The 26,229-nt window shown below is 36.3% G+C and overlaps 1 protein-coding gene across 10 annotated transcripts in view; it reads right to left on the bottom strand.

Annotated features, from left to right (window-relative positions):
- Nucleotides 1-6,153: 6,153 nt before the first annotated feature.
- CSNK1A1 (casein kinase 1 alpha 1) overlaps nucleotides 6,154-26,229 on the bottom strand; it is a 50,961-nt gene continuing 30,885 nt past the window's right edge. For 2 of the 10 annotated variants that reach the window (XM_060008557.1, XM_060008560.1), the window contains 6 exons: nucleotides 23,070-23,209; nucleotides 21,614-21,692; nucleotides 20,557-20,631; nucleotides 17,396-17,502; nucleotides 16,197-16,309; nucleotides 12,401-14,078 (listed from right to left, as the gene is read on the bottom strand). In XM_060008557.1, the coding sequence (XP_059864540.1) occupies nucleotides 14,044-14,078; nucleotides 16,197-16,309; nucleotides 17,396-17,502; nucleotides 20,557-20,631; nucleotides 21,614-21,692; nucleotides 23,070-23,209 (549 nt within the window). In that variant the 3' untranslated portion in view covers nucleotides 12,401-14,043. The other 8 variants (XM_060008556.1, XM_060008559.1, XR_009518941.1 and 5 more) reach the window with 7 other exon arrangements.

The raw sequence follows: 26,229 nt of genomic DNA, 5'->3' as shown, positions 1-26,229 counted from the left end.
CAGCCCACCCTGCCCAACACATTTCCTTAAAGTTGAGTTTATGCTTGCTGCTTGGATTTTCTCAACTTATCACTCTCCTCTGCCCCTACCACTTAAGGTCATTTATGTCATTATTGTTCTCAGATCTCCTCCTTGATGGCAATGCAAGGGCTTGTGTAACTGTCTGGATAAGGACATGTCTGCATGGGACTTCTCCTACTAAACTTCTGTATTATTTCAACTTTTTGTAGAGAAATTATGTATGATTTACATATTACTCAGGTATTTCCTTATCCTTCAAAATGCAATGCAAAGATTATCTTCTCCGATTTCCATCTGTTCCACTAGTATTGAATCCATTTTGGTAACATCCCATATTGCATAGCCTCATGTGAACTGTCACCCCTGAATTCCCAGGGAGTGGCAGTGTCTGGCACTTAAAGAGACCCATTACATACTCCTTAATTACTAATCTGTTTTCAAGTAAAATTAATCCCTATTATAATTTTATCAAGTAAAATTACTTGATAATTTTAATTACTACTACTTAATTAGTAATTACTAATTTCTACTATTAATCTCTATTATCTATTAATCTCAAAACTTGCACTTTTGTACTCAGGCTTAAAAAATTATGCACACCATTATATAACACTCAAGATAAAGCAATAACTTAACATTCTTCGCCATTTTGCAAGGGGGCAGGATAGTCAAGGATATTAAAAATTGTCCAAAGTATTTACCTTCATGTTTTTTGGTAGACACACACACACACACACACACACACACACAAAACCTAGAGGCTAATTTATTCGTTTTACTGTGTCTAGATCTAGACTAAAACATTACATTTTTAATGGAGTTGCATGTTAGCACAGTGCAAATCAGTTTTGCAGTTAATAAAAAAATATTTACTTAGCAACTGTTGAGAGCAGTTTCTAAAAATACCTACCTCCCACCTTCCAATCCCAAAAATCTAATACAGCACTTCACCACCACCAAGATTTGTGCCACTGTCCACTGGCAGAGAACCAATGGATGGTTGCCTGACAAAATTGTTTCCAATGGTTATTCAAACTATTTCACTTCTCTGCATCAGTAACGGTGACTAAATATGGTAATGGTAAGACAAGGCTACATTTTTCTACGTAATACATTCTAAACCATAAATGAAATTAACAGGCTATAAATGTACTATGGTACTAGCGGGTGAGAAAATACTAGTACATTAGAATAACCTACCTCTATAAACCTGTTTACATGGAACTGCTCCAAAATTGTAAATGAAATGTTTACAACCACAGGCAAAAATAACTTGATCAAATTTATTTTTTATCAAGAATGTGAATTTTATTTTTTAATATTTATTATTTATTTTTGGCTGCGGCATGTGGACTTAGTTGTGGCATGCACGTGGGATCTAGTTCCGACCAGGGACTGAACTCATGCCCCCTGCATTGGGAGCACAGTCTTACCCACTGGACCACCAGGGAAGTCCCTGAATTTTATTAATGCATCCTACTTACATTAGATATGGATAACATCTTAAACCCATCCAATACTAACAACCTCAATCAACAGTTTTAAGCTGATTTTTAAAAAATTAATTTCAATTTTTAATAACTCTTTAGCAGCAAAACTGGCTGACAATTTCTTTTCCTAACAACACACAGGTGAGGTACTTGGTGATAACTAGGTAAGGATTGGCTGATAGATGCAATATATATCTAAGAATCACTCTGGCTTAATGGCAAGTGCCACTAGGAAAACCATTTTTTTTTTTTTAATGTTAACTGTACTGTTTGGCCTAGGTTCTAGTCTTGGTTGTGGGAACTTGAGCACATCTGTACATCTTTTTGGGCTCCACATACATCAATTGATCTCTTAAGAGACTAGAGAATACAAGTTCCAGTATTTGGTCCTAAATGTGGACTCTACTAACAGCCCAACAGTTAAGTGGATGACTTGTTTATGAAACCCTTCCTATCATATAATTTTGGATTTTAACTCCGCTCCTACCATCCTGTTTGGTACTCGTTTAAGACACACAGACAATATAAATTATGTTAAAAGGGGTATAGTTAGTTCTCATTTATGAAACCAAGAGTAACAGAAGTACCTCCTCCAACCCTCTGCTTTGGTATCTTCAAAAGTAAAATGGAGACAGGACTTACCTTAGGGGAAGCTGTGACAATTAGGCATATCCAGGTAAAGCGTTTAGAAAAATGCTTAGCATATAGCACTATATAAATAACATTACCAATCTCTAGGTTTAAAATGGTGAAAAACGGGAAGGGACACCACTGCTTAACAGTATGAAAAACTAAATAAAATCAGCTTTAGGTTGTGGCTCTGCAAAACTTAACTAAGCTGTCTTGCCTAAGGTAGTCCTACTGTCCTCAGTTATCCAATGGGAATAACAGTAACTTTCATACAATTGTTAAGAGAATTGAGATGATGTACATAATTTTGAAAATCATAAAGTTCTACATAAATTCAAATTCTGCAGGACTTTTATGAAAGCTTAGTATGCCAATCTTTAAAATGGGGACGATCATTCCATTTTCAAACTGAGAATGAGGTTCAAAAAAGCTAAGAATATTTTCTAAGTGTTCAAGCACTCAGTAGGTAGGGAGACACTTTTAAGACAATGTGAACGTTCTACTAGTCAAACCTGCGCTTGCCACTTTTTGCTAAATGACTTTTCTAACGCATCATTACTTTCACATTTATTAGCTTTCTACTTCCCCTTTTCATTTTTTATATCAATATGTAAATTATGTGTTCTTATTCGGTAAGTTGCTATCATTATTTTGCTAATGTAATTGATAGATTTGGCCAGTAAGAACCCTTCAAGTGACTCCTGTGTCCCTGCCAACATGTACCCATCACTTTTTGAGATTTCCTTTTTTTCTGGCAGAAAGAACGTTCCAGGTTCATCTTGTACTTTCTCTGCTCCAGCCCTGAAGTCAAACATTTCTCCAAGGAGCCATGGTTTCTTTTAGTATTTAGGAATCAAGATCTAGGTGTTAGGTGTGCTCACTGCTACTGTAATACCATGGATTCTAGGCAAGCCCTCAGTGAACACAGCTGGCAAGTAAATGAAACATTACTACATAGACACACACAAATACTAAACTCATTAAAGACAAAGGGTGAGGAACTGTCCCCAATTAAAAGACGCTACACAAACAACCAAAGCACAAGAACTGATCCTTTTGTTAGATCTGTGACAGAACTCCAAAAAAAAAAAAAAAAAGTATGAAAGACACTGGGGTAATTGATGAAACTGAATAGACTGGACTAGAAAGCTGGGTCAATATTAAAAATTTCTGATTTTGATAATTGCACCATGGTTAATGTAATAACATCTTAGTTCTTAGGAAATTACACTTAGGTGTACAGGGTCATGATTCTGCAACCCACTCTCAAATGGCTAAGTGTATGTTTAAAGAGCAAATGTACAAACAGTAGAGTAAATGGTGCAAAATGTTAACAACTGTTGAATCTGTGTCATGAGCATAAGGGGATCACTGTACTATTCTTGTAATTTTGTTTTAAATAATATCAAGATAAATTACAAAATGAAAAAGCTTAAAAAGCACCTTGTCAACTAAAGGACTATATAAAACACAGGGTCTTGACGTGGTTCACTAAGATGACCTAGTATTAAGCTCTTGTTTGTCTTGCTGGTTTGAACAATGACTATATTATTTATTTAGTAGATAAATGGGCAATTTATTTCATCAATGAAAAGAAAAATTTTTATCTTGACTCCTGAGTATAAAGTTAAAGCAATCTGTGTTAACATTTTTAATGGCATCAAAGAAATGTAGATATGAAACACCTGAATTTTGCTAAAGGCAAATAGAGTAGTTTTTGAAGGTTAGCAACTCAAAGAACTGCTAAATTTCATCTTAAAATGGAATGACCTCTTTCCACTTCCTCCAAATGAAATACAGTCACCATGTTGGAGAACTGAACCATACAAATTCCTCTAAAATACAACCACGATTCTTACTACTTTCAGCAGGTAAGATGCTTCACCATTTCTCATATGATTTTACAGCACTTCTCATGATTTTCTAAGAACAATGGGAGTTCAACCTCCGTCCTCTTTTCAGTCCCAATGAATGATCTAATCCTCCCTTGCTATATTCTCTTTGCTTGGACTCTCTGCATAGGTTAGTTTCCTATTCAGTCACAGGTATTCCACAACGCTTTTCCTTTTGTGGGATGATCCTGGTCTCTTACAACAACTTAAATGGGTTCCCAACCTCCAATTTATCCCTCAATCAATACTTTGTGGTCCTTCCAAAGGGCGCTTTCAATATTGTCCATTCTTTAAATGGCTCTGTATTTTATTCTCTACCTGCCACACTTACCTATCTGTAGTTCACATCTTTCGTTTGCTGCTCCCCATCTAATGAATCTGCTCCCACACTTGCTTAGACTTCTAGCCTACTCTTCCAAAAGCCTTAAACAACGCCAAGAGTTAGATGTCCCTGCTAAGTGCTCCCACAGCATCCAAATGCTCACTCTTTAGTAATGGTAACTTAGGGGCACAAAATTGCTATCTCCTCTACTACACGGTGAGTTGTTAAAATGGAATTATCTTGGTCACCTTTGAATTCTGCAGCTGGTGCAGTTTCTGACATCCTAAAGTCAAACTGGAAGGTGCACTGTGATGGAAAACAGCTAAAATCATTTCTTCAAATTCTTCTTACAAATATTTACCTAAGAAAAATGCACATGATTGGAATGATAAATGGCCAGATAAAAATCCTTAATTTAACTATCAGATGAATAACTATGATTTATATTGCTCTGGCTAGCCTCCGCACGATGAAGGACACGGATCTATTGGTCTCTTTAAGACTCTCTCCACCTCCATTTTACTCTTCTACTCATGTAGGAGTCATCTAATGAGTTAGGTGCTTTGACTCTCAGGTCCTGGGTGGTACTGACACCAAATATCTCAACATTGCTCCCAATACTAACAACAATCATTAATATTACAAACATTTCTTCAAAATTTCAATCCAGATAGATGTACATGAAAGGCAACAACGTAGTAGGAGCTTCTTGAAAAACCTCTTTAAGTGATCTCGTTTGGTAAAAGTAAAAGGTATAATGAACAATTTGCCCCACCTGGCTGAAAAGGAGCAGAGACCAAACAACAGAATTAAGTGTGAATTCCCAGGTCTCTCAAACTTGCTGCACCTTTGTTCTCATCGTAGAACTCCAGCCACCGTGGGTCCACAGCCCCAAGTGACAGACACAGTGAATTTGACCAACTTAAAGTGTGTCTTGGGACAGCTAGCTTCTCTAACGGCTCTGATATTGCTCAACATTTCCACTATACCATTTGCATATGTCCTTAAAACTGGCCTAACATGTCATTTCAGAATATAAATCATTTTACTTCAACAATATACTATCTGATGATTAAATACAAAATGCATAGCCTGATTAGATCAAGTTACACTCAATTCATCGCCATCTTAGGCTGTTTGAAAGATGAGAAGTGCACTAAAAGTTTGTCAATAAATATATTCCAGAGAAGAGTGGAAGGTTTTTTTTGGGGGGAATCCCCCAAATGTTGTGAGCAACCATCACGTGATTATAGTATAGTCTCACTTCAAAAGGAACAGCACATCTGAGATACCTAAAATTTTTATGTTTGTAACATCTTACTATACCTCACGGACCTACTTACACGTTGGTCACACGGTTATCACTGCCTAAAAACCGACAAAGAGAAAACCTAAAATACTGCTCTGCTATCAGTCTGGCTCAGAGAGAGTCAACTATCTCACAAACTACTGGCAAATTTTTAGGAGGTAAGCTGAAAATATCTAGGCCACCCCCTCCCATGGTTCACTCTAGTCAAGTTACAAGAACGTTAATCTCAATATTTCAGCAAATTTTAAGAGAAAACTAGCTCAGTGGCTTGGATTCTAAAATCCTTTTGTTTGGTATTTTTATTATAATGGAATTAAATTTATAATTATTAAAGTATAATCTGCTCAAAACATTGCAAGGACTAGTAGAAATAAGAAAAATCTCTTAATATTTGTTGATAGAAAATAATAGTAAAAGCAATCCTCCAAAATTCCACTTGCAGGCCATAGGAGCATGAGCACAACCATATGGGAGGAGATAACCAGTCTCTCCCTTCATATATATTCTTTTTTATTTTCTTGTTATACCTTCCCAAAACAGAGACATTCAACAGTAGTTAGAATGACCATCTCCCAACATTTAAAAAACTGCACCCCCCAATGGGTGAACAAAGTAAAGAGCAGTAACCTAGAGTTCAGCTGAGTAAGCCACTGCGGAGCCTTAAGTGGTGAGGTCTTCCAATTTCAGAGTGATGTGTCTTCAACTTGTATCATCATTTTAGTGGAAAAACATAATTTAATTTTGGTGAAATGAGATTCATCTCCCGACAGGATTAGTAACAGCATTCACTGAATTTCACATTCTTCTTTTGTGAACTGTGAAGAAAATGAATGGTAGCTAGAAGATCAATGGTATTCCAGCTCCAGCTGCAGACGGAATGACAATATACCAGGACAAAAACACCTATATTTTGATTTACAAAGCTAACAGCAGTTTTAAATCTGCAACTTAATTACAGACCAACTACACCACAACCTTTTCAAATGGCAAAAATACAAAAAAGTGTTACAAAAATATTTCAGAAAAAGTGCATAGTCTAAGTGCATAGTAAATAAAAGCACTGAAAAATATCTTGCTAGAGGGAGTTCAGCTTGGAAAAGTTATTACCAAAGCTAAACATTTTTATTTTACACAAACTATACTCAAAAATAGCTTTAAGAGACTGATTTCTGGCTAAAAGTATCAAAGGGTTTATTAGTCAAGAAACAAATACCTTAACCAACACGGGTGGATAGAAAGGAAACAAAGAAGCTGCCTACCCCAGAGTTCATAGTCATTAAGATTTCTGCAGTATGATGGTGCTAATATATCTTTTAATGGCAGAATGTGGTCATCATTGAATTAATTATTGCTAATGTAGTTTTCAAATGAAAAGAAAAAAAAAAGGAAGAAAACAAACCTGACACAATCTGACCAAACACATGTCAATTTACAATTTCAAGGTTATTTTACAAAATACCTGCATTTACACAAATAGGCGCCTGGCAGCATTTTTAGACAAAAGTTCTTTTAACTTATCCTGATGTGCTATAAATGAATAAATTACACTAATGAATTAGTTATTAAGCTTTTCTTTCTCTTGGGTCAGAAAAAGAAAAGAGCCACACATAAGACTGAGAGATGAACTGCAGATAATTTATAGAAATGGGTGGGGGATAGGGAGGGTCAGCAATCACAAGAACCTCACAGGGTATGATGCTCTCCAAGGTTAGGAGTCAATCTGCTTAGAGCCAATCAACAAGGAATTTAAACAATAGCTTCATTTTGTAGTTAAACCCTTTAACGCTTTCATTCTTATTCAAAATCAGTCCAGCTGTTAGTATGAGGCTGCAAAAGTTACAATACCAAGTCCTGGCAGTTGCAGCTGCAGCACTAGGTATTGTGCCTACAAGTCATAAAAAAAGAAAAATGAAAGAATGCCTTTCCGCTTCAGGGAAAAAAAATATTTTTAAATAAAAAATCTGAGAAAAAGTCATGACACTAAATCTACAATGATTCGCAAAAGAATGTTACATAACAAATGACTTGAAGTAGTCTATTAAAAAATTGGGGAGATTTTGATTTCATAGTGAGTCAGCAAGGCATTTTTTTTGTTTAAAAAAAATCTCATTTCCTTAGAGAAACAGTTTATACTTTTTAATGAACTTGTAAACAAAAAAGCTCCCGTTTCAAAATAAAACAAAATCCCAGATCATATAGATGTTTACAGTGATTACATTTATCTAAGCAACATACATACATGTTCAGTTTAAGATGTTAACTAAATTTTTGTGACAAATATGCTTTTTTCTTGTTTTTTTAATACCAAGAACATTATAGAGTTAATGCAGAGTCCTAAGGATAATCTAGTAGTCACTAAGTTTTTCTTAAGTCTTCACTTTAGATGCTGTTATTTCTAGCACAGGTAAGCAGGCAGAGTCTTTCATATGCTCAAACACTGGAATCTTTGGTTGCTACCATCATCAGCTGGCTTGCAAACAAGAAGCCAACCATTTTAAGAATGTTTTAAGTGAACAACTTGCAAACCCCAGGGATGGATAAACCCTAAGAATGCACAATTGTGAGCATTTACAACCAACACAACTGTGGCTGAAGACTGTTCATGCCGTTCCTCTGAAATGAGATCTCAAAGCAGTATAGTTCAAAATAAAAGATCTTAACAAAAAATTGGCATATGCACAATTTCTCCACCAATTTGTGTGTCAACCATTTAGTTAACTTTTCCACTTGAAAAAATGCAATAGAAAACTGGACACCATGTTTCACTATCTCAGTTAATATTCACAATTACAGCGGCTACAACTCAGGACACAGCATCACCAGTGCTGCCCAGAGCCAGTTTATACTGAAATTAAGTTCTTTACACCAAGTAAATGGTTGTCCACAACCACTGGCTAGTGTACATAATGAACTAAAATTTCTAGATTTGGGGAGAAACAAATGCTGCTCCGATCATCTGCTCTGCTTCTTCTGTTCCTTGATTCATGCTTAGAAACCTATTAAAAAAAAAATCAAAACAGAAAAAAAAGAATGTTAAACTCCAAGTTAAAAAAATTTTCTTAACCACACCCAAAGTAGGGAAATAATTACTTTAGAATGGTAACTCATACGTTATTTTCATCTATTTGAAAATCACTAGGTCAGGTTAGCGTTTAAAATAAAAAAACCCGGAAACTTCTGTACTGGATGCCTCTAGGCAGAGTGGTATACAGTGAATTAAAGCCTTCCCGTCCAGCATACAGTTCTCAAGAGAATTAGTGGTAATTCCAATAAGCCTGTTTTTGTTTACTTCTGTATTTCTAGTACCTAGAATACATTGTGTTTATTAGTCAAATAAATAAAAAATAAGATTGCTTTATCAACTAGAAAGTAGTTTTAATCATACTGTGAGCAGGAACTTTTCTGTACATTATTTGATACAAACGAGGAACAAAAGGCTTTAATAATAAATGTATTCAAGGCATAATTATCTGAGTTATTCCACTGAACACAAACCTGGTAAGTATATGATTTTTATACAGAAACCTTAGACCTTTAAAAATTCTTTACGTCTATCAGTTACACTAGAGAGACTAGTTTTTTTACCACAGATTTGAAAATGTAAACGAGTGAGGCTTTCTGGCTTTACTTTCAAGCCTCCCCACCCTGTAAATACACTTCTCCTCCTCCACAAATCAGACCTCAGGGCTTCCACATAAAGGCAGGTTTGAATAGGAGGCTCAGGCAATAATAGCTGCATGTTCTATCTACAGCTGAAGGCAATCAGAGGAAATACACCCATTTCTAATACCTACAAGCTTTATCTATAGCTAAAGGGAATATGCTGTCTCAATATCATGAAAACCATGAAAACCATGAAAATCAGCACCTTCTCTCACCTACAGGCTTCCTTTAAGTCATCAACGACCCTTGGTCCAATCCCTCCTCTTATAGCCAACCTATATAGCTCATTCTAGCTCACTCTAATCACTCACTTCCTCAGCACAAACCATGTTTTTGTCAATCATAAGCTGCTCCTTTTTTGACACTTCAACATTTGCAGGATCATCTCCAGCAGGCTTTGTGGGATAAATGAAATAGTTCTGTAATTTACTTTTCATGCATGTATGCCTTGGTTTTTTCATTTGAGGGCAGAAAGTCATCTTCATTCATTTGAAAACTATATTGTGACAAGCTCCGAAGACAAAGATGTGAGTGTTATACTTCTGTCTCTCCACAGTGCCTTAACAACAGAGTAGGTGCAAAACAGGCTTTTGCTGCCTGTCCTAGCACTAAGTTCATAAAGCAAATGCCAAAAGTGGAAGATAATGAAATTTTCTGAAAACGTACTTTGCCACAGGAATACTACGTTTCTGATGCATGTTATTAAATAGGATTAGCAGTGTAAAACCACAAAAAGAAAAGGCTGTCAAATCAAACCTGAATTAAATTTTTAAAAATCTGACCATACACTGTAACTTAGTTCCAATGTTAAAATACAGGAATATTTTAAAGCAAATTAAAACTATGGATTAGCTAAATAGCAATGACCCTTATCCTGAGGAGCATTTGGTTTCAAGTCCTGCAATTATCATTAAATACAATAAAAATGTTTTCACAACCACTAAAATTGTTGGGTTTTCTTTTACTGTAGCTTTTTTACACAATTACACGATACTGAATAATTACTGGTAACCCCCTACTTTTCAAAAAGTTCCCTTTATGCCACTTCACATTTTATGAAAGGCCTACATTAGTACCTGTTTTCACTAACCAAAGATTTTTTGCTTTTGCGAAAAAAGCAAAAATAGCATTCAGCGTTTCACAGCAAACCTAGAGGCAGCACCCTGAGTAGTGATAATGGCACTCCTGAGGAGTGATAAAGGCACCGCCAAGTTCTCCCCCTGGGAACTACCATCAGCCTCAAGCCGCCACAGCTTTGAACTGTGTCTGTTAGCATCTATGCATTATCTCAATTTATCAGCAACACGTATCCTAAGGTAACTGCTTCTTTGCTTTATGCCATTTTAGCTTAGGAAAGGTTTCGAATGCCCTACTTTCAGACAGGGGAAACCTGTACTATGTTGAATATCCAAACAGCATTAAACTGAAAACCACTGTCACTAACAAACTACAAAGAAAACATAAGTTACATTGTCAGTCAAAATATTAGAAAACTCTTGTGTCTTTAATAGGGATAAGAATTGTATCTGTTCATCTTTTAATCTGATATTTGAAGAACTGCTGGGTCAATTAATGATTACAATTGTTTAGGGGCTGGTGAAAGGCTAGCCTAACAATATTCCTGGTAGAATAGAGCAGTCAAATCCAGATTCAGACTGGCCAATGGTAGGATATTCCACCCAGGGATCAATGTTTTTCCGGTGAATTGTCCTAAAATGTTACAGATGCTTGTTTAGGAAAAATCTCAATAGGAGCATTCAGCAGGTATTCAAGATTCAATCTTCAAGTACTAAGTATTCTTTTCCTCAGTGTGCAATTAGTCCTTGGTTTGTCTTGTAGTTTAGGTGGTGTCTCCTGGTTTCTAAAGTCCAAAAACCCATCTTCACTGCAACAGTTAAAATAAGGAATGAAGGAATGAATCCCTTTGTTCCTAAAAAAGAGGGGGGGGGGGAGGAGTTAAAACAGGGTTGGAGAATTAATGTGACAAATTCAGGACTTAATAGATACATTTAAGTTTTCTTTACAAATCTGCAAAAGGAGAAAGAATGTTTATTTTTATACAACTAACCAGGAGATTCTATCCCTCAGTCTGAAATCTGGAAAGTATGTATCTGCTCCTATCTGTAAATTAACTTCAGATTAACTTGATTTTGTTTTTCAACAGAACCACAAACTAGTTCAAAGATATATTTATGTAATAGTAAGGCTAGGAAGTTTGCGATGAGCTTTTAAAATTTAGAATCCTTTCACAGTATAAGACGTAACTTTTAAAAATTAATTTTGACTATAATATTTACATTCACTATGCAAAGCCATTTATATTAACTAACTTTTCCTATAAAATGCTTGTGTGGTTTTTCTGGTTGTATAGAATCAGAATCAAGCTTGGAGAATTCTGAATCAGACTGACAGTATAAAAGCTGAAGGAAAAAAACAAAAACTAAAATAACTCTTCCTTTTCCACAGAAACTAAAAAAGTATTTAGTTGGGAAAGATAAAGGAAATAGATTTTATTTTTATCACTACAAATAAGATAAATGACAACTTAAGTATAGCAGGTACATCATCCCTAAGCTGCATTAAAAAAAGACTGATGACCTGATTTCTTTTGTCTTCTCTTTTACAGAATTAATTCTGCTACAGATTTCTAAGGATGCTGAATTTTAAAATACCTGTTACAACTGATTCCTTCCCCAACTGGTAGATGGTCTGCATTATACACCACTGAGTCACAGCAACACTGTACTCTTCTAGGTCTTCTGACAGTTGTTTTCAATCTGACAAGTTGAAAAGTTTGATAGGTCCAGCAAGCCTTCGAGATGTGGGCTTCAGATTACTTCAAATCAACTCTTAAGCACTCATCTTTATTTCCTGTTGGGTTATTTGGTTCTTTTCTCTCCAGCTTTATTGTCCACAGTGAAAAAAAGCTGACAAAAATTTCAGCAAACAGATGCAGTTCCCCGGCACCTCTTTGGATTGAGAGTATTCGGAGCAGAGCAGTCTCTCCAGATATTTCAAGGTCTTCCCCTGTGATATGGTTTACGTTGCTGAATGACCAGCCACGTTCCTAGCAGCAATTGGTGAAGTCAGAAAAAGTTAAGCTAGATATAAATGGTAAGTGAAGCCCAGTAAATACTGGAAGGTAAATCAAGGAAGACCATGAACATGTAGGATAATGTGATGGAAAAAATATTTCTAATCTATTAAATGCCAACAATTTGACATCCATGTATATTATGATAAAACTATGCTTAGTAGCAATGACTGGAATAGTGAACAGATGGGTTAAGATGATGAGAATAGTAGAATTAGGAGGGGATCCACCTTTGGCTTCACTACCTTCTGCAATTCTCCCCATCCCTGCCCTCAACTAAAGAAATGGTGAACTTAAGTGAATTCTGAATGTCCTAAAAATATTTTTTCCTTTACTTCTTATATGTCTTGAAAAGTACTTTCCTTATAATCAAATATAGTTGAAGAAAAGGGAGTGAAAATGAATTTGGAAGTGTATCAGATGTATTATCTTTTGCTTTCCTCTTTAACGTGTATAAAAACTGTAACTGTAGTCTTGTGGTACCTGAGCACTTAAAACCAGTACAGATCATAGTGAGCATTAGTGGAGACGCCTTGTAGTCTTTTGATGGCCTTCAAAATGGAATATTTCAAAAGATCTTTTCTTTCGAAGAGTAAATAGAAGTCTATTACATATAAGTCCATCTTAGCTGAATTAAGTCAGACTTTAAAGTCTTTGCACATTCTTATTAGTAAACTGCTAAAACAACTTATAGCTTTCAATGGAAGAAGCATCAGAAAAAGATTTTTCCAAAATTATCATAGAAAACATATTAGTAAAAGCGACCATGTGGGGGATTTTTCCCCCAGGAATGTATGTGTCTGCAATATAGAGATTTACTTGCTGAAGATCCATTTAAGATACTGAATCCTCTGATGTGGAAACCCCTGAAAGGGTAACTCGTGAATAACAAATGATATATTTAAAAAGCACATCTAAAATTTTAACTAGAAAAATGTAATACGATTTTTTTCATCACCACGGAAAAGATTTCTTGAAATCAATGAATCATTGAGCTCTTCCTTGAATAAAAGCTTACTGTAGGGAATCCTAAGAGAATATGCTTTCAAACACCCTTATTAGAGATTGGAATCAGGAGTAAGTAAAGCTAGAGCAGTTATTTTCAAACTCCAGGCTTCACAGGAGATTTCATACTGGATGACCCATATAATGGGGATGGGGTAGAGGTTAGTTAGGGGAAATAGACTCCCCATACTTATTTCATACCACCCTCAACTGTGCTATGCTTTCAGGGCTTTATATATGGGGGGGAGGTTTGTGTAAGAGTTGTTTAGGGCACTAAGTTTTATATCCAAAATAAAATGAGTCAAAGATTAAAAAGAATTTTGTTCTTTGTATTCTGTGGAGTGGCGTGTTTTAATTGCAAGCAATATTTTGCTTAAGAGTCAAAACATACTGCCTGGAAATACATTTCTGAAAGCAGTCAGTGATATGTGGTGGGTTTTATGAGAAGTCCAAATTTTCAAGATTTTACAAATTCATGTCTGTGTGATATTTGTATAACCCCAGTGTCTAATAATGCTATGAAATTTTTATAAGATTTTAAATTGCTTTTATGAAAAATACAATACAAAATAAGGATTAAACTTAAGTTTAATTACAGTTTTTTCCAATGAAACATACTAACTCAGTGGATCCAACTTCTCATCTTTAAGACCTAGATAAGGCAGGACAAAAATTTTGCTTTATTGAGTAAGAGACACACAGTAAACTAACAAGGAAACTAGCTCAAAATAAGGTAATTCTTTCTGAAGGCTGCTGAATGCCTGAAGTGCAATGTTCTAGGTCAGATGAGATTTCAACCTAATTTTCGTTCTAGAAACTGCAACTTGTGATGATCCTATTATCCCAGCTAACTTTAGTCAAAAACTGGTTTCATTTTGTGAGAAAAAGCAAATACACTGTAGGTGTCAGGTCCTCAGTTTAGAGAGTCTATGTGGTCTTACCTAAATGGCAGGACCACTTCTCAGCAATACTAGCCACCTACCTCATTAAGAACCTGTTGACAATATGATTAGTTATATAATGATTAAAACATTCAAAAGGGACAATTAAATTCCAACTATGATGCAGAGGTAGAGCACTGGGCAAGCATTAGTGTTTGTTATCTTGAGTTCAAACTTCCTCATCTAAGAACTCCCACTACATTAAACCTCCAACTGTGGATCCTTCCCAGAAACGTGGAAACGAAGTACCTCAACTTCATTCCTAATAGATGAGCTGCTGGGAGGAGGATGACATCAGTTAACTATACTACTTGAAAAGTATCCTCAGATTAGAGCCTATTTTTAAATTATAAAGTTTTTTAATTGCAACAGTAAAAATATGGACCAAAGAAGACCAAGTTCAGATCAGAGCAGTGATTCAGAAATTACGTAATTAGAAACCAAAAAACAAACCTTACCTGCCCACCACTTCCAGGAAATAGGCAGGTATCAGGAGGTAAGCCCCAGAAAGGGGAAAAGAAAAACAAACAAAAAACATAAAACACAGGAGTTGAACTGTATGGCAACAGTGATAAGAAATGGCACTGTGCCCTAACAGTTCTACTCCTTAGTAGCACTAAGAGTGCCAGAGAGATATAGAAAGGAAATAGACTAGCAGCTCAGTGGCATTTGCCCCAGTTTGTTTTTTTTTTTTCAATTTGCGAGGAATAACTGCAGAATTCAATTTTACAGTAGACCCCTAGACCCTGAATATTTGTACAATTAAAAAAAAGTAAAAAAAAAAAAAGTAACGCTGTAAGAAAAAATCATTTTGAAATTAAGAACACATGTAAGCTAAGCAACAACTAAAAGAGAGATTTATTTTTGTGATAAGTAAGGATGTATCGAGCTCTTCAGTTATTTGAGCATTTAAGAGAGTAAATGAGGGCTTCCCTGGCGGTGCAGTGGTTGGGAGTCTGCCTGCTAATGCAGGGGACACGGGTTTGAGCCCTGGTCTGGGAGGATCCCACATGCCGCGGAGCGACTAGGCCCATGAGCCACAACTACTGAGCCTGCGCGTCTGGAGCCTGTGCTCCGCAACAAGCGAGGCCATGACAGTGAGAGGCCTGTGCACCGCGATGAAGACTGGCCCCCGTTTGCCACAATTAGAGAAAGCCCTTGCACAGAAACGAAGGCCCAACACAGCAAAAAAAAAAATTAAAAAAAAAAATTAAAAAAAAAGAGTAAATGAGGTGCTCTGCAACTGAGAAGATAGACACTTCGGGGGCAATGCCAGACTCACCTCTTGAACTTAGATCATGTTCACAATTTTCCATTTTTAATTCTAAAGCATTAACATGCAGAAAAATTCTTAACACTGTTAGTTGGAAAGAAAGTCAAAATACCATGGCTAATCAGATTCATTATTAAAAATCAACAAGTGTTAGGTCTAGGATTTTGGATTGATTGATTATACCATATTCCCAACACCAAATGTTTATTTTGGAAAGGGTTAATGAATGAGTAAAAAAGATGCAGTTGTTAAAAATGACCCAAAATCCCAAGAGAAATGATAATAATATACACACATATATGTATATAAAAATACATATACATATATATGAATAAGGACATTTGGGTTTAAAGTTAGTAGTCAAATTTTCCAAGGACGTCTTTTTTTTAAAACAAAGAGCCAGATTTTTATGTATTTTAAAACCACCTCCTCGATCTAACACTGTTAGAAATGGATGAATTACCCAATTTTGTGTTCAATTTTTTTTCCCTGTAACGTCACTTGGTTCTTGGCTACTAACCTTTCATGTTACTCTTGGTTTTGTCAGTTTGCTTGCCTGTGGGGGTTTGGGCCTGCTGACCCTGCCCACTTGAAGAGGCTGCCTGCTGTGCTGCTTTCTGTTTTAACATTGTCCAATCAAACGTGTAGTCATATTGGTGATTCAGGGTCCTGGAAAATATAAAATTGTATGTTAACCCATTATTAATAGGGTCCAATTAAATACTCCACAGAACTTTCAAGACAGTGAGAGCATTTTTTAAGGAAATGAATATCTTCTCTTAAGTATGGTAGCTTCTACAAGATTTCTTTCCCTATAGATGACTTACTGTTCAGTTAATTCCACTTTTTACATGTCTCAACTGGGGGGAAATGATGTCACCGCTTTGGTCTGCTGTATTCAAGAATAAATCCTCTCCCTTTTCAAAAAGAAGCTGCCTTTAAACTTTCTTGAAATGAGCAAGGGAGTGGGAATGAAAGGCAGCCATGAGGGAATTCTCTGGCAGTCCAGTGGTTAGGACTCTGTGCTTTCACAGCCGAGGGCGTGGGTTCAACCCCTGGTCGGGGAACTAAGATCCCACAAGCGGCACTGTGCAGCCAAAAAAAAGGCAGCATGAACAACAAAAACACTGAGTCAAGCTGTCAGTTATAGGGGAATATTCTTAACAGAAGGTATCCCCTAAAGACACATCAGAGTAGACGTGAGACTGTAACTTTGAGAGGGCGATGTCTATGCTGGTGACTTAGGAAGACTTCTCTAGGATTAGAGCATCATCCCTAATTCTTCTCTTCCAACTAAGATTTTGAGCCACATGTACTTTATTTTTTCAAGACCAATTTTGGGTTGTATACCTAGGGATCCTAGAATTTGGGCCTACTTCCACAATATCATAAACTCCAATTACTGCCTGATATTTTAATTGCTATTCATTTTGGTATTGAGCAGCGTTGTCTACCAAGTTGGAGAGTCCCAACTGCCACCAACAGTCATTTGTATCTAATGTGAATTGTGTAACTATTGTGGAAAACTTATATCCTACTTTGAGTTTGATTTAACAGTTTCTCCATCCCAAACGAAAATATTTCAAGGACATTTGGAAATGGAAAAATGTCAAACTCACAGTTTCTTAACATTTCATTCACATTTCATTCACTCACACTGGTTAGACCCACTTTTACTTGCTACTTGTCAGAGTAGATATGTTGGGCAGACTGAACTAATTTCCCTCACTGGAGTTTATAGTCTTAAAAACTGACCTGAAAAGAATGCGGAATAGCTGCCTCAGGTACATGTAATCCGGGGCTTCCTCAAAGCGCAGCCCACGGCAATAGTTTAAGTACATGGCAAATTCTGCAGGAAATCCCTACGAGTTCAAGAGTTAAAACACAAAATTAAGACAACAACAACAAAAAACTTATTTAAGACAGAAAAATCAATGTATTTAAAAACAAGCAAGAAATGTATTTAAGGATATTTTACTACTTTGCTAGAAGATCTGAGAACCTAAATAACAATAATATGACTTGGTATCCTCATAAATTTGACAAAATTTCTTCGTCCCAACCACCTTATTACGTACTATATCTTTTAATATTGGTAGAGGAAATATATATCTTTTCCTTGCAGTAACAGGTTCTTAAATAATTTAGATATCCCACTTGTTAACCTATTATTTTATCAATGTACAATGAGTGCATAGCAATAAAGAATAAACAACAAAAATGAGGCCAGTAATGTTCTTTGCCAGAACAGGACAGTGAATGGGTATTCTCTCTCCATTCTGAAATTACTTTCTTTTTAAACAGCAGTACAGACCTATATAAAGAGAAGTAAAATCAAGAGTGCAATTATACAAAGCAACCATTGTTATGATATGTATCAATCCAATACCACACCCTATGAATATACTGGGTTTGTCTTTTCTTTTTTCCATAATCCAATGCTTCCTCCTATGAATAGATTGGGTTTGTCTTTTTTTAACATAACTGTTATCATACTGCATACATAATATATTCCCTTTTCCATTAAAAGATCGCAAGCATCCTTCTATGTCATTTCTAACCTCCGCATCAACTTTTTAGAAGTTCATGGCTGGATATTGTTTGACCTAATGAATACATCATAATTAACATGTTCCCTATAACTGGACATTTAGAGGATTCCATTTTTCTCTATTATAGACAATACTAAGTAAGTACATCTGTGGTGTAAACTGTTGCCACGTTTGGTTTCTTGGCAAAGATTCTCAAAGATGTATACATATGTTTTTTAAGGCTGTAGATATTAGTCACCAAAGGATTTTGCCATTAGGAACCTAGAAATGCAAAGTATTTAAACAAAAAAAATCCCCACATCTCCTCCCTTTGAGTAAATGTGAACGTGAAGGAAGATGAGTTAAAAGAGGCAGTCTCTTCCCAAAATCTTATGATTTTGAGAAATTTCTCACATCCACAGGTAGGGTAGAATGTATATATCCACAACATTTTTTATTGATTACAGTGATGGAAACAAATTTAATTTTTACAAAGTACTTTCTTAAAAATTTATTTTATCTATTTTATTTTTAGCTGCGTTGGGCCTTTGTTGCTGTGTGCAGGCTTTTCTCTGGTTCCGGTGAGTGGGGGCTACTCTTTGTTGTGATGCGCGGGCTTCTCATTGCAGTGGCTTCTCATTGAAGAGCACGGGCTCTAGGCGCGTGGGCTTCAGTAGCTGTGGCACGGGGGCTCAGTAGTTGTGGCTTGCGGGCTCTAGAGCGCAGGCTCAGTAGCTCGGTAGTTGTGGCGCACGGGCTTAGTTACTCCACGGCATGCAGGACCTTCCCGGACCAGGGCTCAAACCCGTGTCCCCTGCATCAGCAGGCGGACTCTCAACCACTGTGCCACCAGGGAAGCCCTCAACTTTTAATATACATTCACAGTCTGTATTAATAGCATTCTGCATTTATCAAATGAACTTCCTTCTACAAAAGAAAACTACCAACATGATAAGCATTTCATATGTAAAGTATGAACTGTCGCTGGACCATAAGACTGAAAACAATCTCACTACTTTATAGTAATACCTAATACTTTGGTGTTCACTGCACCCTGAATCAATTATATGTGTCTAATCCAGAAGACAAATGTAGTTCACAATTTCCAGATCAAAATTAAGATGCTGCACACAAGCAGAGAATGTACTAAATCCTCCCGTTCTCTTCCTGAATATTTTATTCATTAACCTAAAATGTATTTCATAATTTAAAACAAATCCCCAAAGAGTCTCAGAAAAGATCATAAATTTCTCAACCCGTCCCCTCTGTTTCTGTAGATATGCAGAAAAAGAGAAAGCAAATTTGTGGATGGGGAGACTCATAAAGACATCACCATTTACTCCCTTCCAGAGTACTATTTCAACTCATGCTGATTTCTCCCTTCTACCACCCCAATACGTAATTATATATTGTTTTCTAATTATTTCAGGTATGCAATTGTCACAAAGATGACCACGTGGTCTTCTTTCTACGGAAGAGACATTATGACAAAAGTATCTTTCCACTCTCAACTCACGTGCCTCTCTTCAAAGTTTGAGATTTCAGAGAAATGAGCCAGATTCAAACTGCCATCTATACTGTTGGACACTATTTCTGGATTGTTCTATGCTGCTTGCCTTTGTTTCCCTAATTCCTTGATATGCCAATTGTGGATATCCTTTCTTCTCTGGCATCAGTTTAAGAATAAGGGGAATATTCCTTAACTTAATTTTCTCATAAATTGGTTTTGAGGTTTGGAATTGAGGTTCTATTAGAAAAGTTTACCTCCTTCTTATTTTTCCTCCAATTTAAAAACAGATCATAGGGCCTAAACCAGAAACATAAAACAATTATTTTAAAATGACTCATATATTCAGGTCATTCCTTTTTAAATTTTTTTGGCTGTGCTGGGTCTTCGTTGCTGCGCGCCAGCTTTCCTCTCGTTGCGGTGAGCGGGGGCCACTCTTCCTTGCGGTGCGTGGGATTCTCCTTGAGGTGGCTTCTCTTGTTGGGGTGCACGGGCTTCAGTAGTTGCAGCGTGTGGGCTCAGTACTTGTGGCACGTGGACTTCAGTAGTTGCGGCACGCAGGCCCTAGAGCATATGGGCTTCAGCAGTTGTGGTGTGTGGGCTCAGTAGTTGTGAGGCTTAGTTGTTCCGCAGCATGTGGGATCCTCCCAGACAAGGGATCGAACCTGTGTCCCCTGCACTGGCAGGCGGATTCTTAACCACTGTGCCACCAGGAAGTCCTCAAGTCATTCATAAAGATACCAAAAATCAACCAAAGTAAATTTAAACAGTAAATAGCTACTCAATAGGATGCTTAAGTTCTGAGGCTGTAAAATAAAATGTTCCTTTTTGTTCCTGGATCATTTATATTAAAAAAAAAAATCATCATGTACACTTACCTTACATAGAACTTCAACAGGTGTGGACATCTTCTTTTCGCTAATTTTTTCATACTTTTGCTTCTTTGTTGCAGCCTGTGGAGAATAAGAATCAAACCACACAGATATACTCAGTATTATGAGAAGAATTTTACTAGTTTAACATACTACACATAAAAGGAAACTTGAGATTCAAGAGAAATCATAACCTAGAATAAAAAAGAAATCAAAGTGTAATACATGTAATCTCCTTTTCCTAAACTGTTAACTTTTCACATGACTTTCTGCTTCAAGAACGTTTTTAGCTGTTAGCAAAGGGTGAGTTTAACAGGAATATGATTTAAGTAAAAATGGGTGGAGTCAAATTTGAAATGAGATTTCTTAACCCATATTCAACAAGGGCAAAATAAGCAGATCGATACCAAACACATGTGCCTGCCCATCATTTAGTGACATTAATAACTGGTGTTATTTTTCCAGTGTAAAGATATTCACACTGGATAAAGCTACCCACACTGAGCAATTTGTCAAGCTCATAGATGCTCAATAAATACAGGGACCATTTACCTTTAAAGGACCAATAAAGCAAATAAACAGCCATTAAATTCTTGGACACAGTAATTTATCATTACCATACAAATACTCACAAAAGTAATGGTAAAACTCCTAATTAATGCAAACAAATAAAATGTTAGGACAATTAAATAATATAGCTATTATTACTGGATAAACTAGTTCTACTGTACATAAAAGTACACATTTTCAACATAATGGCAACACATCAAAATGAGAAAGTCTCCACCTTTCTTAGCCCATGTCAAGTTCCTTCCAGGTAAAGCTACTGGTTACCAATGGGTACCTGCTAATTGTCCCAAAGGAAACTGTTCCTCAAGTGTGACTGTGAGAGTCTACTAACCTAATTATTACTGAAACGATCAGATTTTATTTTACCAATAAAGGGTAAAAATAAAGTCATTCACTCTCAGAAAACCTCATACTTGAAAGGGACCTTAAAGGTCATCTCCAATGTGTATTTGTATTCTTAAAACAAAAAGCTGGTGATGTGAGTCTGGTTTACCTTTAGTCCTTGCCATGGCAGGCTGGTTCTATTAAAATACATCAAAACATATCCTAATGATTCCATGTCATCTCGGCGACTAGAAAAGAAAATGTAAATTTAAAGGCTGGAATTACTGTGAAGAACATGTGAAAGAAAGCCAGGTACACAAGAAAAAATGTTTCCAAGCAAGGAGAGAAAGTAATTTGGTATCTTGTGCAAGGAGTTACTCAGTTAAGGTAATTTAAAAAAAAAGTTCCTAATGGGTTACTTCTAAACAAAATTTCCTCACAGAATCCAAAATTATAAAATCCAACACGATCCTGCAACTTAACTTTTAAAGAGCAAAAAGAATTTAGCTAAATAACTTCCTAAATGAGGTTAATAAAGATGGAAGAACCATCTAGCAGGACATAAGTTTTACAGAAGCTCACAAAGATTATTTAGGGATAATGCTGAAAAAATTAACAACTTTAAGCTAATTAAACATCTATATGAATATATACACAAACACATACACACTTACACGCATATTCAGACGATACATGTACTTAAGGACTGGTAATGGCCTACAGAAGATGTGAAACTATAGTTTAACCAAGGGTACTCAGATATTCATGGCTATTCCCTAAGCTTAAAAGCTCATTCTCATGAAGTTCCATAACCTGGAAGCATATCATTTCTACGCTTATTTATTTATATTTTTTTTGCGGTACGCAGGCCTCTCACTCTTGTGGCCTCTCCCGTTGCAGAGCACAAGCTCCGGACGCGCAGGCTCAGCGGCCATGGCTCACAGGCCCAGCCGCTCCACGGCATGTGGGATCTTCCCGGACCGGGGCACAAACCCATGTCCCCTGCATCGGCAGGCGGACTCTCAACCACTGCGCCACCAGGGAAGCCCTCTACGCTTATTTTAAGGAGCAAAAAGAAAAATGATTGACAAAAGATGAAAAACTAGAATTCAAGTCAGAAAATAGAAAGACCACAGAAATTATGACAATGTTTAAACTAAAGCCTATTCATTTATGTAGGGGTGGAAGAGTAGAACGGGGATGGTCCACCAACCACATTTTGGTTTATTAGAAATCAGATAACATTTTCCTTGCAGAAATAACCAATCATTCTTCCCCTAAACTCAACTTGCTTCACTAACATAAAAAGCCCAAGATCAGTATTAAGAAAAAAAGTATTGTCTTTAGCTGCAAAAAGAAACATAAAGTTGCATTTATGCTTCTAATTTCCATCATGCAATATTTTCTCCTCAAAAGACAAGCTTCAACAAAGAAAACAAAAAGGCCTCATTTAATCGGCTTCTTTGCACTGTCCAAAGCAGCAGGTAAAAGGATTAATAAGTGTCTTTCAAATCTTCAGCCAAGAAACATCTTTAGATATTGTAAGAAACTAATTAAAATATTTTAAAAACCCATCAATGGCTTTTGCTATGGATTTGATAAACACATTCAATTTTCAAACTCACCTCTGTTCAATACCAAGATGTGCATTGATGCTAGCATATCGAGCAGTGCCAGTGAGATTTTTATCTTCTCTGTATGGTATGTGTTGCCTTGTCCTGTTGTCTCTGTACTTTTTGGCCAAACCAAAATCAATAAGGAATAACTTTAAAAGAAAATAAAGAGACATTAGGTTTCCAATCTTGTTCAGTTAAACTGCTCCTTACTCATTAAATGGCATCTATTCTATTTTGTTCCATTATATCAAAATAAAGCATCATAAACAGAACAGATAATGAACAAACTTAACACTCCAATAAGCTTTTATTAGTCCTCATCAATAAATCAAGTTAAAAAAATACAGTTAAGTCAAGTGGTTGATCCCTGTCAGCTGAACAATTTCATAGGCCAGTTCATTACACATTCAGGAGCCTGTCTTTGGAACCTCTAACATAGTGGAGAAATGTATACATGCTCAATATCAGAGTTGCTGACAAGTGTGCTGCATGCCATAATGAAGCCTGACATCCTGTTACACTGGTAAACAAGCATGGGGTTTTAAAAAACTAGACATAAGCTTTCTGGAACTCTTCCATTCTACAAAGGCCACCCTTTAGTATGCCAACAGAATGCTCATTATCTAAAATAAGACAACTCTGAAAGTTGTATATTGACAACAAAACCAAGATTTTTATTTATAATAAATAAGCATTTTAAAACAAGCATGCATTTCATTTTATTTCCAACTGACATTTACGCATGTGAGCAGCTTAAGCTTCTGGAAAATATAACAAGTTGATCTAAAGTCTTAAAAAGCACTTAAGTATTTATTTATTTAAATAAAGGTGGCTTACAATCAGCAGTTTAAATGAGCTAACCAGAAACCAAGTAGTATTTTAGAACAAAATAATGTTTAGTGCTGTTTCATTTAAATGGTACACAGGGCGTAAGATACTCATTTATAATGTAGCTAATTTTTAAAATTAATTCATGTTTACTCTCCATGATTAAAACTTTTATACGAAGAAGAAAAAAAACAAAAGTATTTTTTGGGGAAAAACCCAAAATATGTTCATATTTACCTACCTTCTAAATCAAAATAATCTTAACTTAAAATTTTATTTAGTCTTTATCATAAAATCACTTATCAAAAGTTATGTCTACAAAGTTTATCAAGCAAAGCAGGTCTATGTGCTCTTATACTATGTAGCCCTACACTATTCTTTTCTAGTTACACCTAAATTTTGCAGTTTTTCTTCCCATTAGGCTGACATTAGGTTCCTTCTGCTGCAGTTTACAGTCTGTGATATACTGGGAAACATGACCACCTAGCCTGTTAGGGTTTGCGTCAAAAAATAAGTAAAGCGGGCTTCCCTGGTGGTGCAGTGGTTGAGAGTCCGCCTGACGATGCAGGGGACACGGGTTTGTGCCCCGGTCCGGGAAGATCCCACATGCCGCGGAGCGGCTAGGCCCGTGAGCCATGGCTGCTGGTCCTGCGCGTCCGGAGCCTGTTGCTCCGCAACGGGAAAGGCCACAACAGTGAGAGGCCCACGTACCGCAAAAAAAAAAAACAAAACAAAAAACTAAAGCAAGTTACTGATTTAAGTGAAAAAGATATGACCAAGTGCTTCTTTTAGGAGGATGAAAAATGCCGATTTCAGGCAGGCACTACAACCTAGCCTTAGTTATACACTGGATGGGAAAGGCTGAGGTTTGAGCTTCTGCAACCATATTTACAATGAAACACTTATTTTCACCTGGTCTACTACAAAGAATGAAGATTAAGTTTTCAGTAAAATGTAACTGGATAATGAAAGCTCTTTGTATGATTAAACTCACTTCTTGAACAACTGAGTTATTATAAAATAGGGACAGGAAAGTTAATGTTATAAACCACTAAGAGAAATAAAGCTCATACTCTTTTAAGTTTCTTTCGATATGAAAATTGGCTCAGTACTCAAATATTAAAATGAGCAAAATATACTTATGTTAAGCAAAACGAAAATTATGACTTAAGTTCTATAGATTCACACTGAAAAGAAAACAAGGGAAAAACAAACCCAAAAGGACATCCAGCTTCATGGCCTTTAAAAACTCTCCCAAAGAATTATGTGGGGGCTTCCCTGGTGGCGCAGTGGTTGAGAGTCCGCCTGCCGATGCAGGGGACACGGGTTCGTGCCCCGGTCCGGGAAGATCCCACATGCCGCGGAGCGGCTGGGCCCGTGAGCCATGGCCACTGAGCCTGCGCGTCCGGAGCCTGTGCTCCGCAATGGGAGAGGCCACAACAGTGAGAGGCCCGCGTACCGCAAAAAAAAAAAAAAAAAAAAATTATGTGGGTTATGAATAAAAAGTGATTAGGACATGAACTTTCTTCTAAAGATTATTTTCTAAGATTGCTTCCTTTAGAACTCCAAATGGAGGAGAAAACAGGAACAACTCTGACATGGTTATGTCTGATAGTTACATTCATGTCTAGATTCAACAGCTCCATTTGCAACTCAATAACCACTTTCTCACAACTAAAAGACTGCTTTATAAAAACTCAGTGTTCACTAGAGTTCTTTCCTTCTACAATTCTAAAGGACAAAAACCTAACTTATTAAGAACAAAAATGGACAAACACTACCTTCTTAAGTATCTCAATCTTTAATATTAAAGCAAAAAATTTTTAAATTTTCTCCTCCTATAAAAACTGAAAATGAGTCAGGAAAAGTAATGTCACTGATAAATAAAGGTATCCCATTTTAAGAGCAAACAACTGAAAACTACTTAAAATTTAAAAATTTTAAATCTCTTGATAGTTCATTACCTTCTGGTACCTATCATGCTTCTTTAGTCGCTCTCTATGCACTGAATTTAAAACGAGTAAAAACATATATAATGGGAAATATTTACATGAAACCATGTGATACCAAGGATACAACCCAACAGGCGCAGATATGTAAAGGTAAAACCAAAAAAGGAAAAGTCAGTATTCAACGTCATAAAATAATGTGTTTTTATAGGTCTGCATATGCAAAGAGACGTTTAAACTCTTCGGTTGTCAAGCTGCTTTTCTGTGGATTTTAACTACATGTTCTAAGTAAAATTTGTGGCTGTTTTAAAGAATGCAGCATATTTTTCAAAGGACTGTGGAAATGAGTTAATGTTGGGTACGCTGGGATAACTCCATTCAGCAGACGTGCA

This window comes from Delphinus delphis, chromosome 3 (assembly GCF_949987515.2).
Source record: "Delphinus delphis chromosome 3, mDelDel1.2, whole genome shotgun sequence".
Lineage (NCBI taxonomy): Eukaryota > Metazoa > Chordata > Mammalia > Artiodactyla > Delphinidae > Delphinus > Delphinus delphis.
The sequence above is the reverse complement of the archived record's forward strand: the minus strand, read 5'-3'. Positions and strand labels throughout refer to the sequence as shown.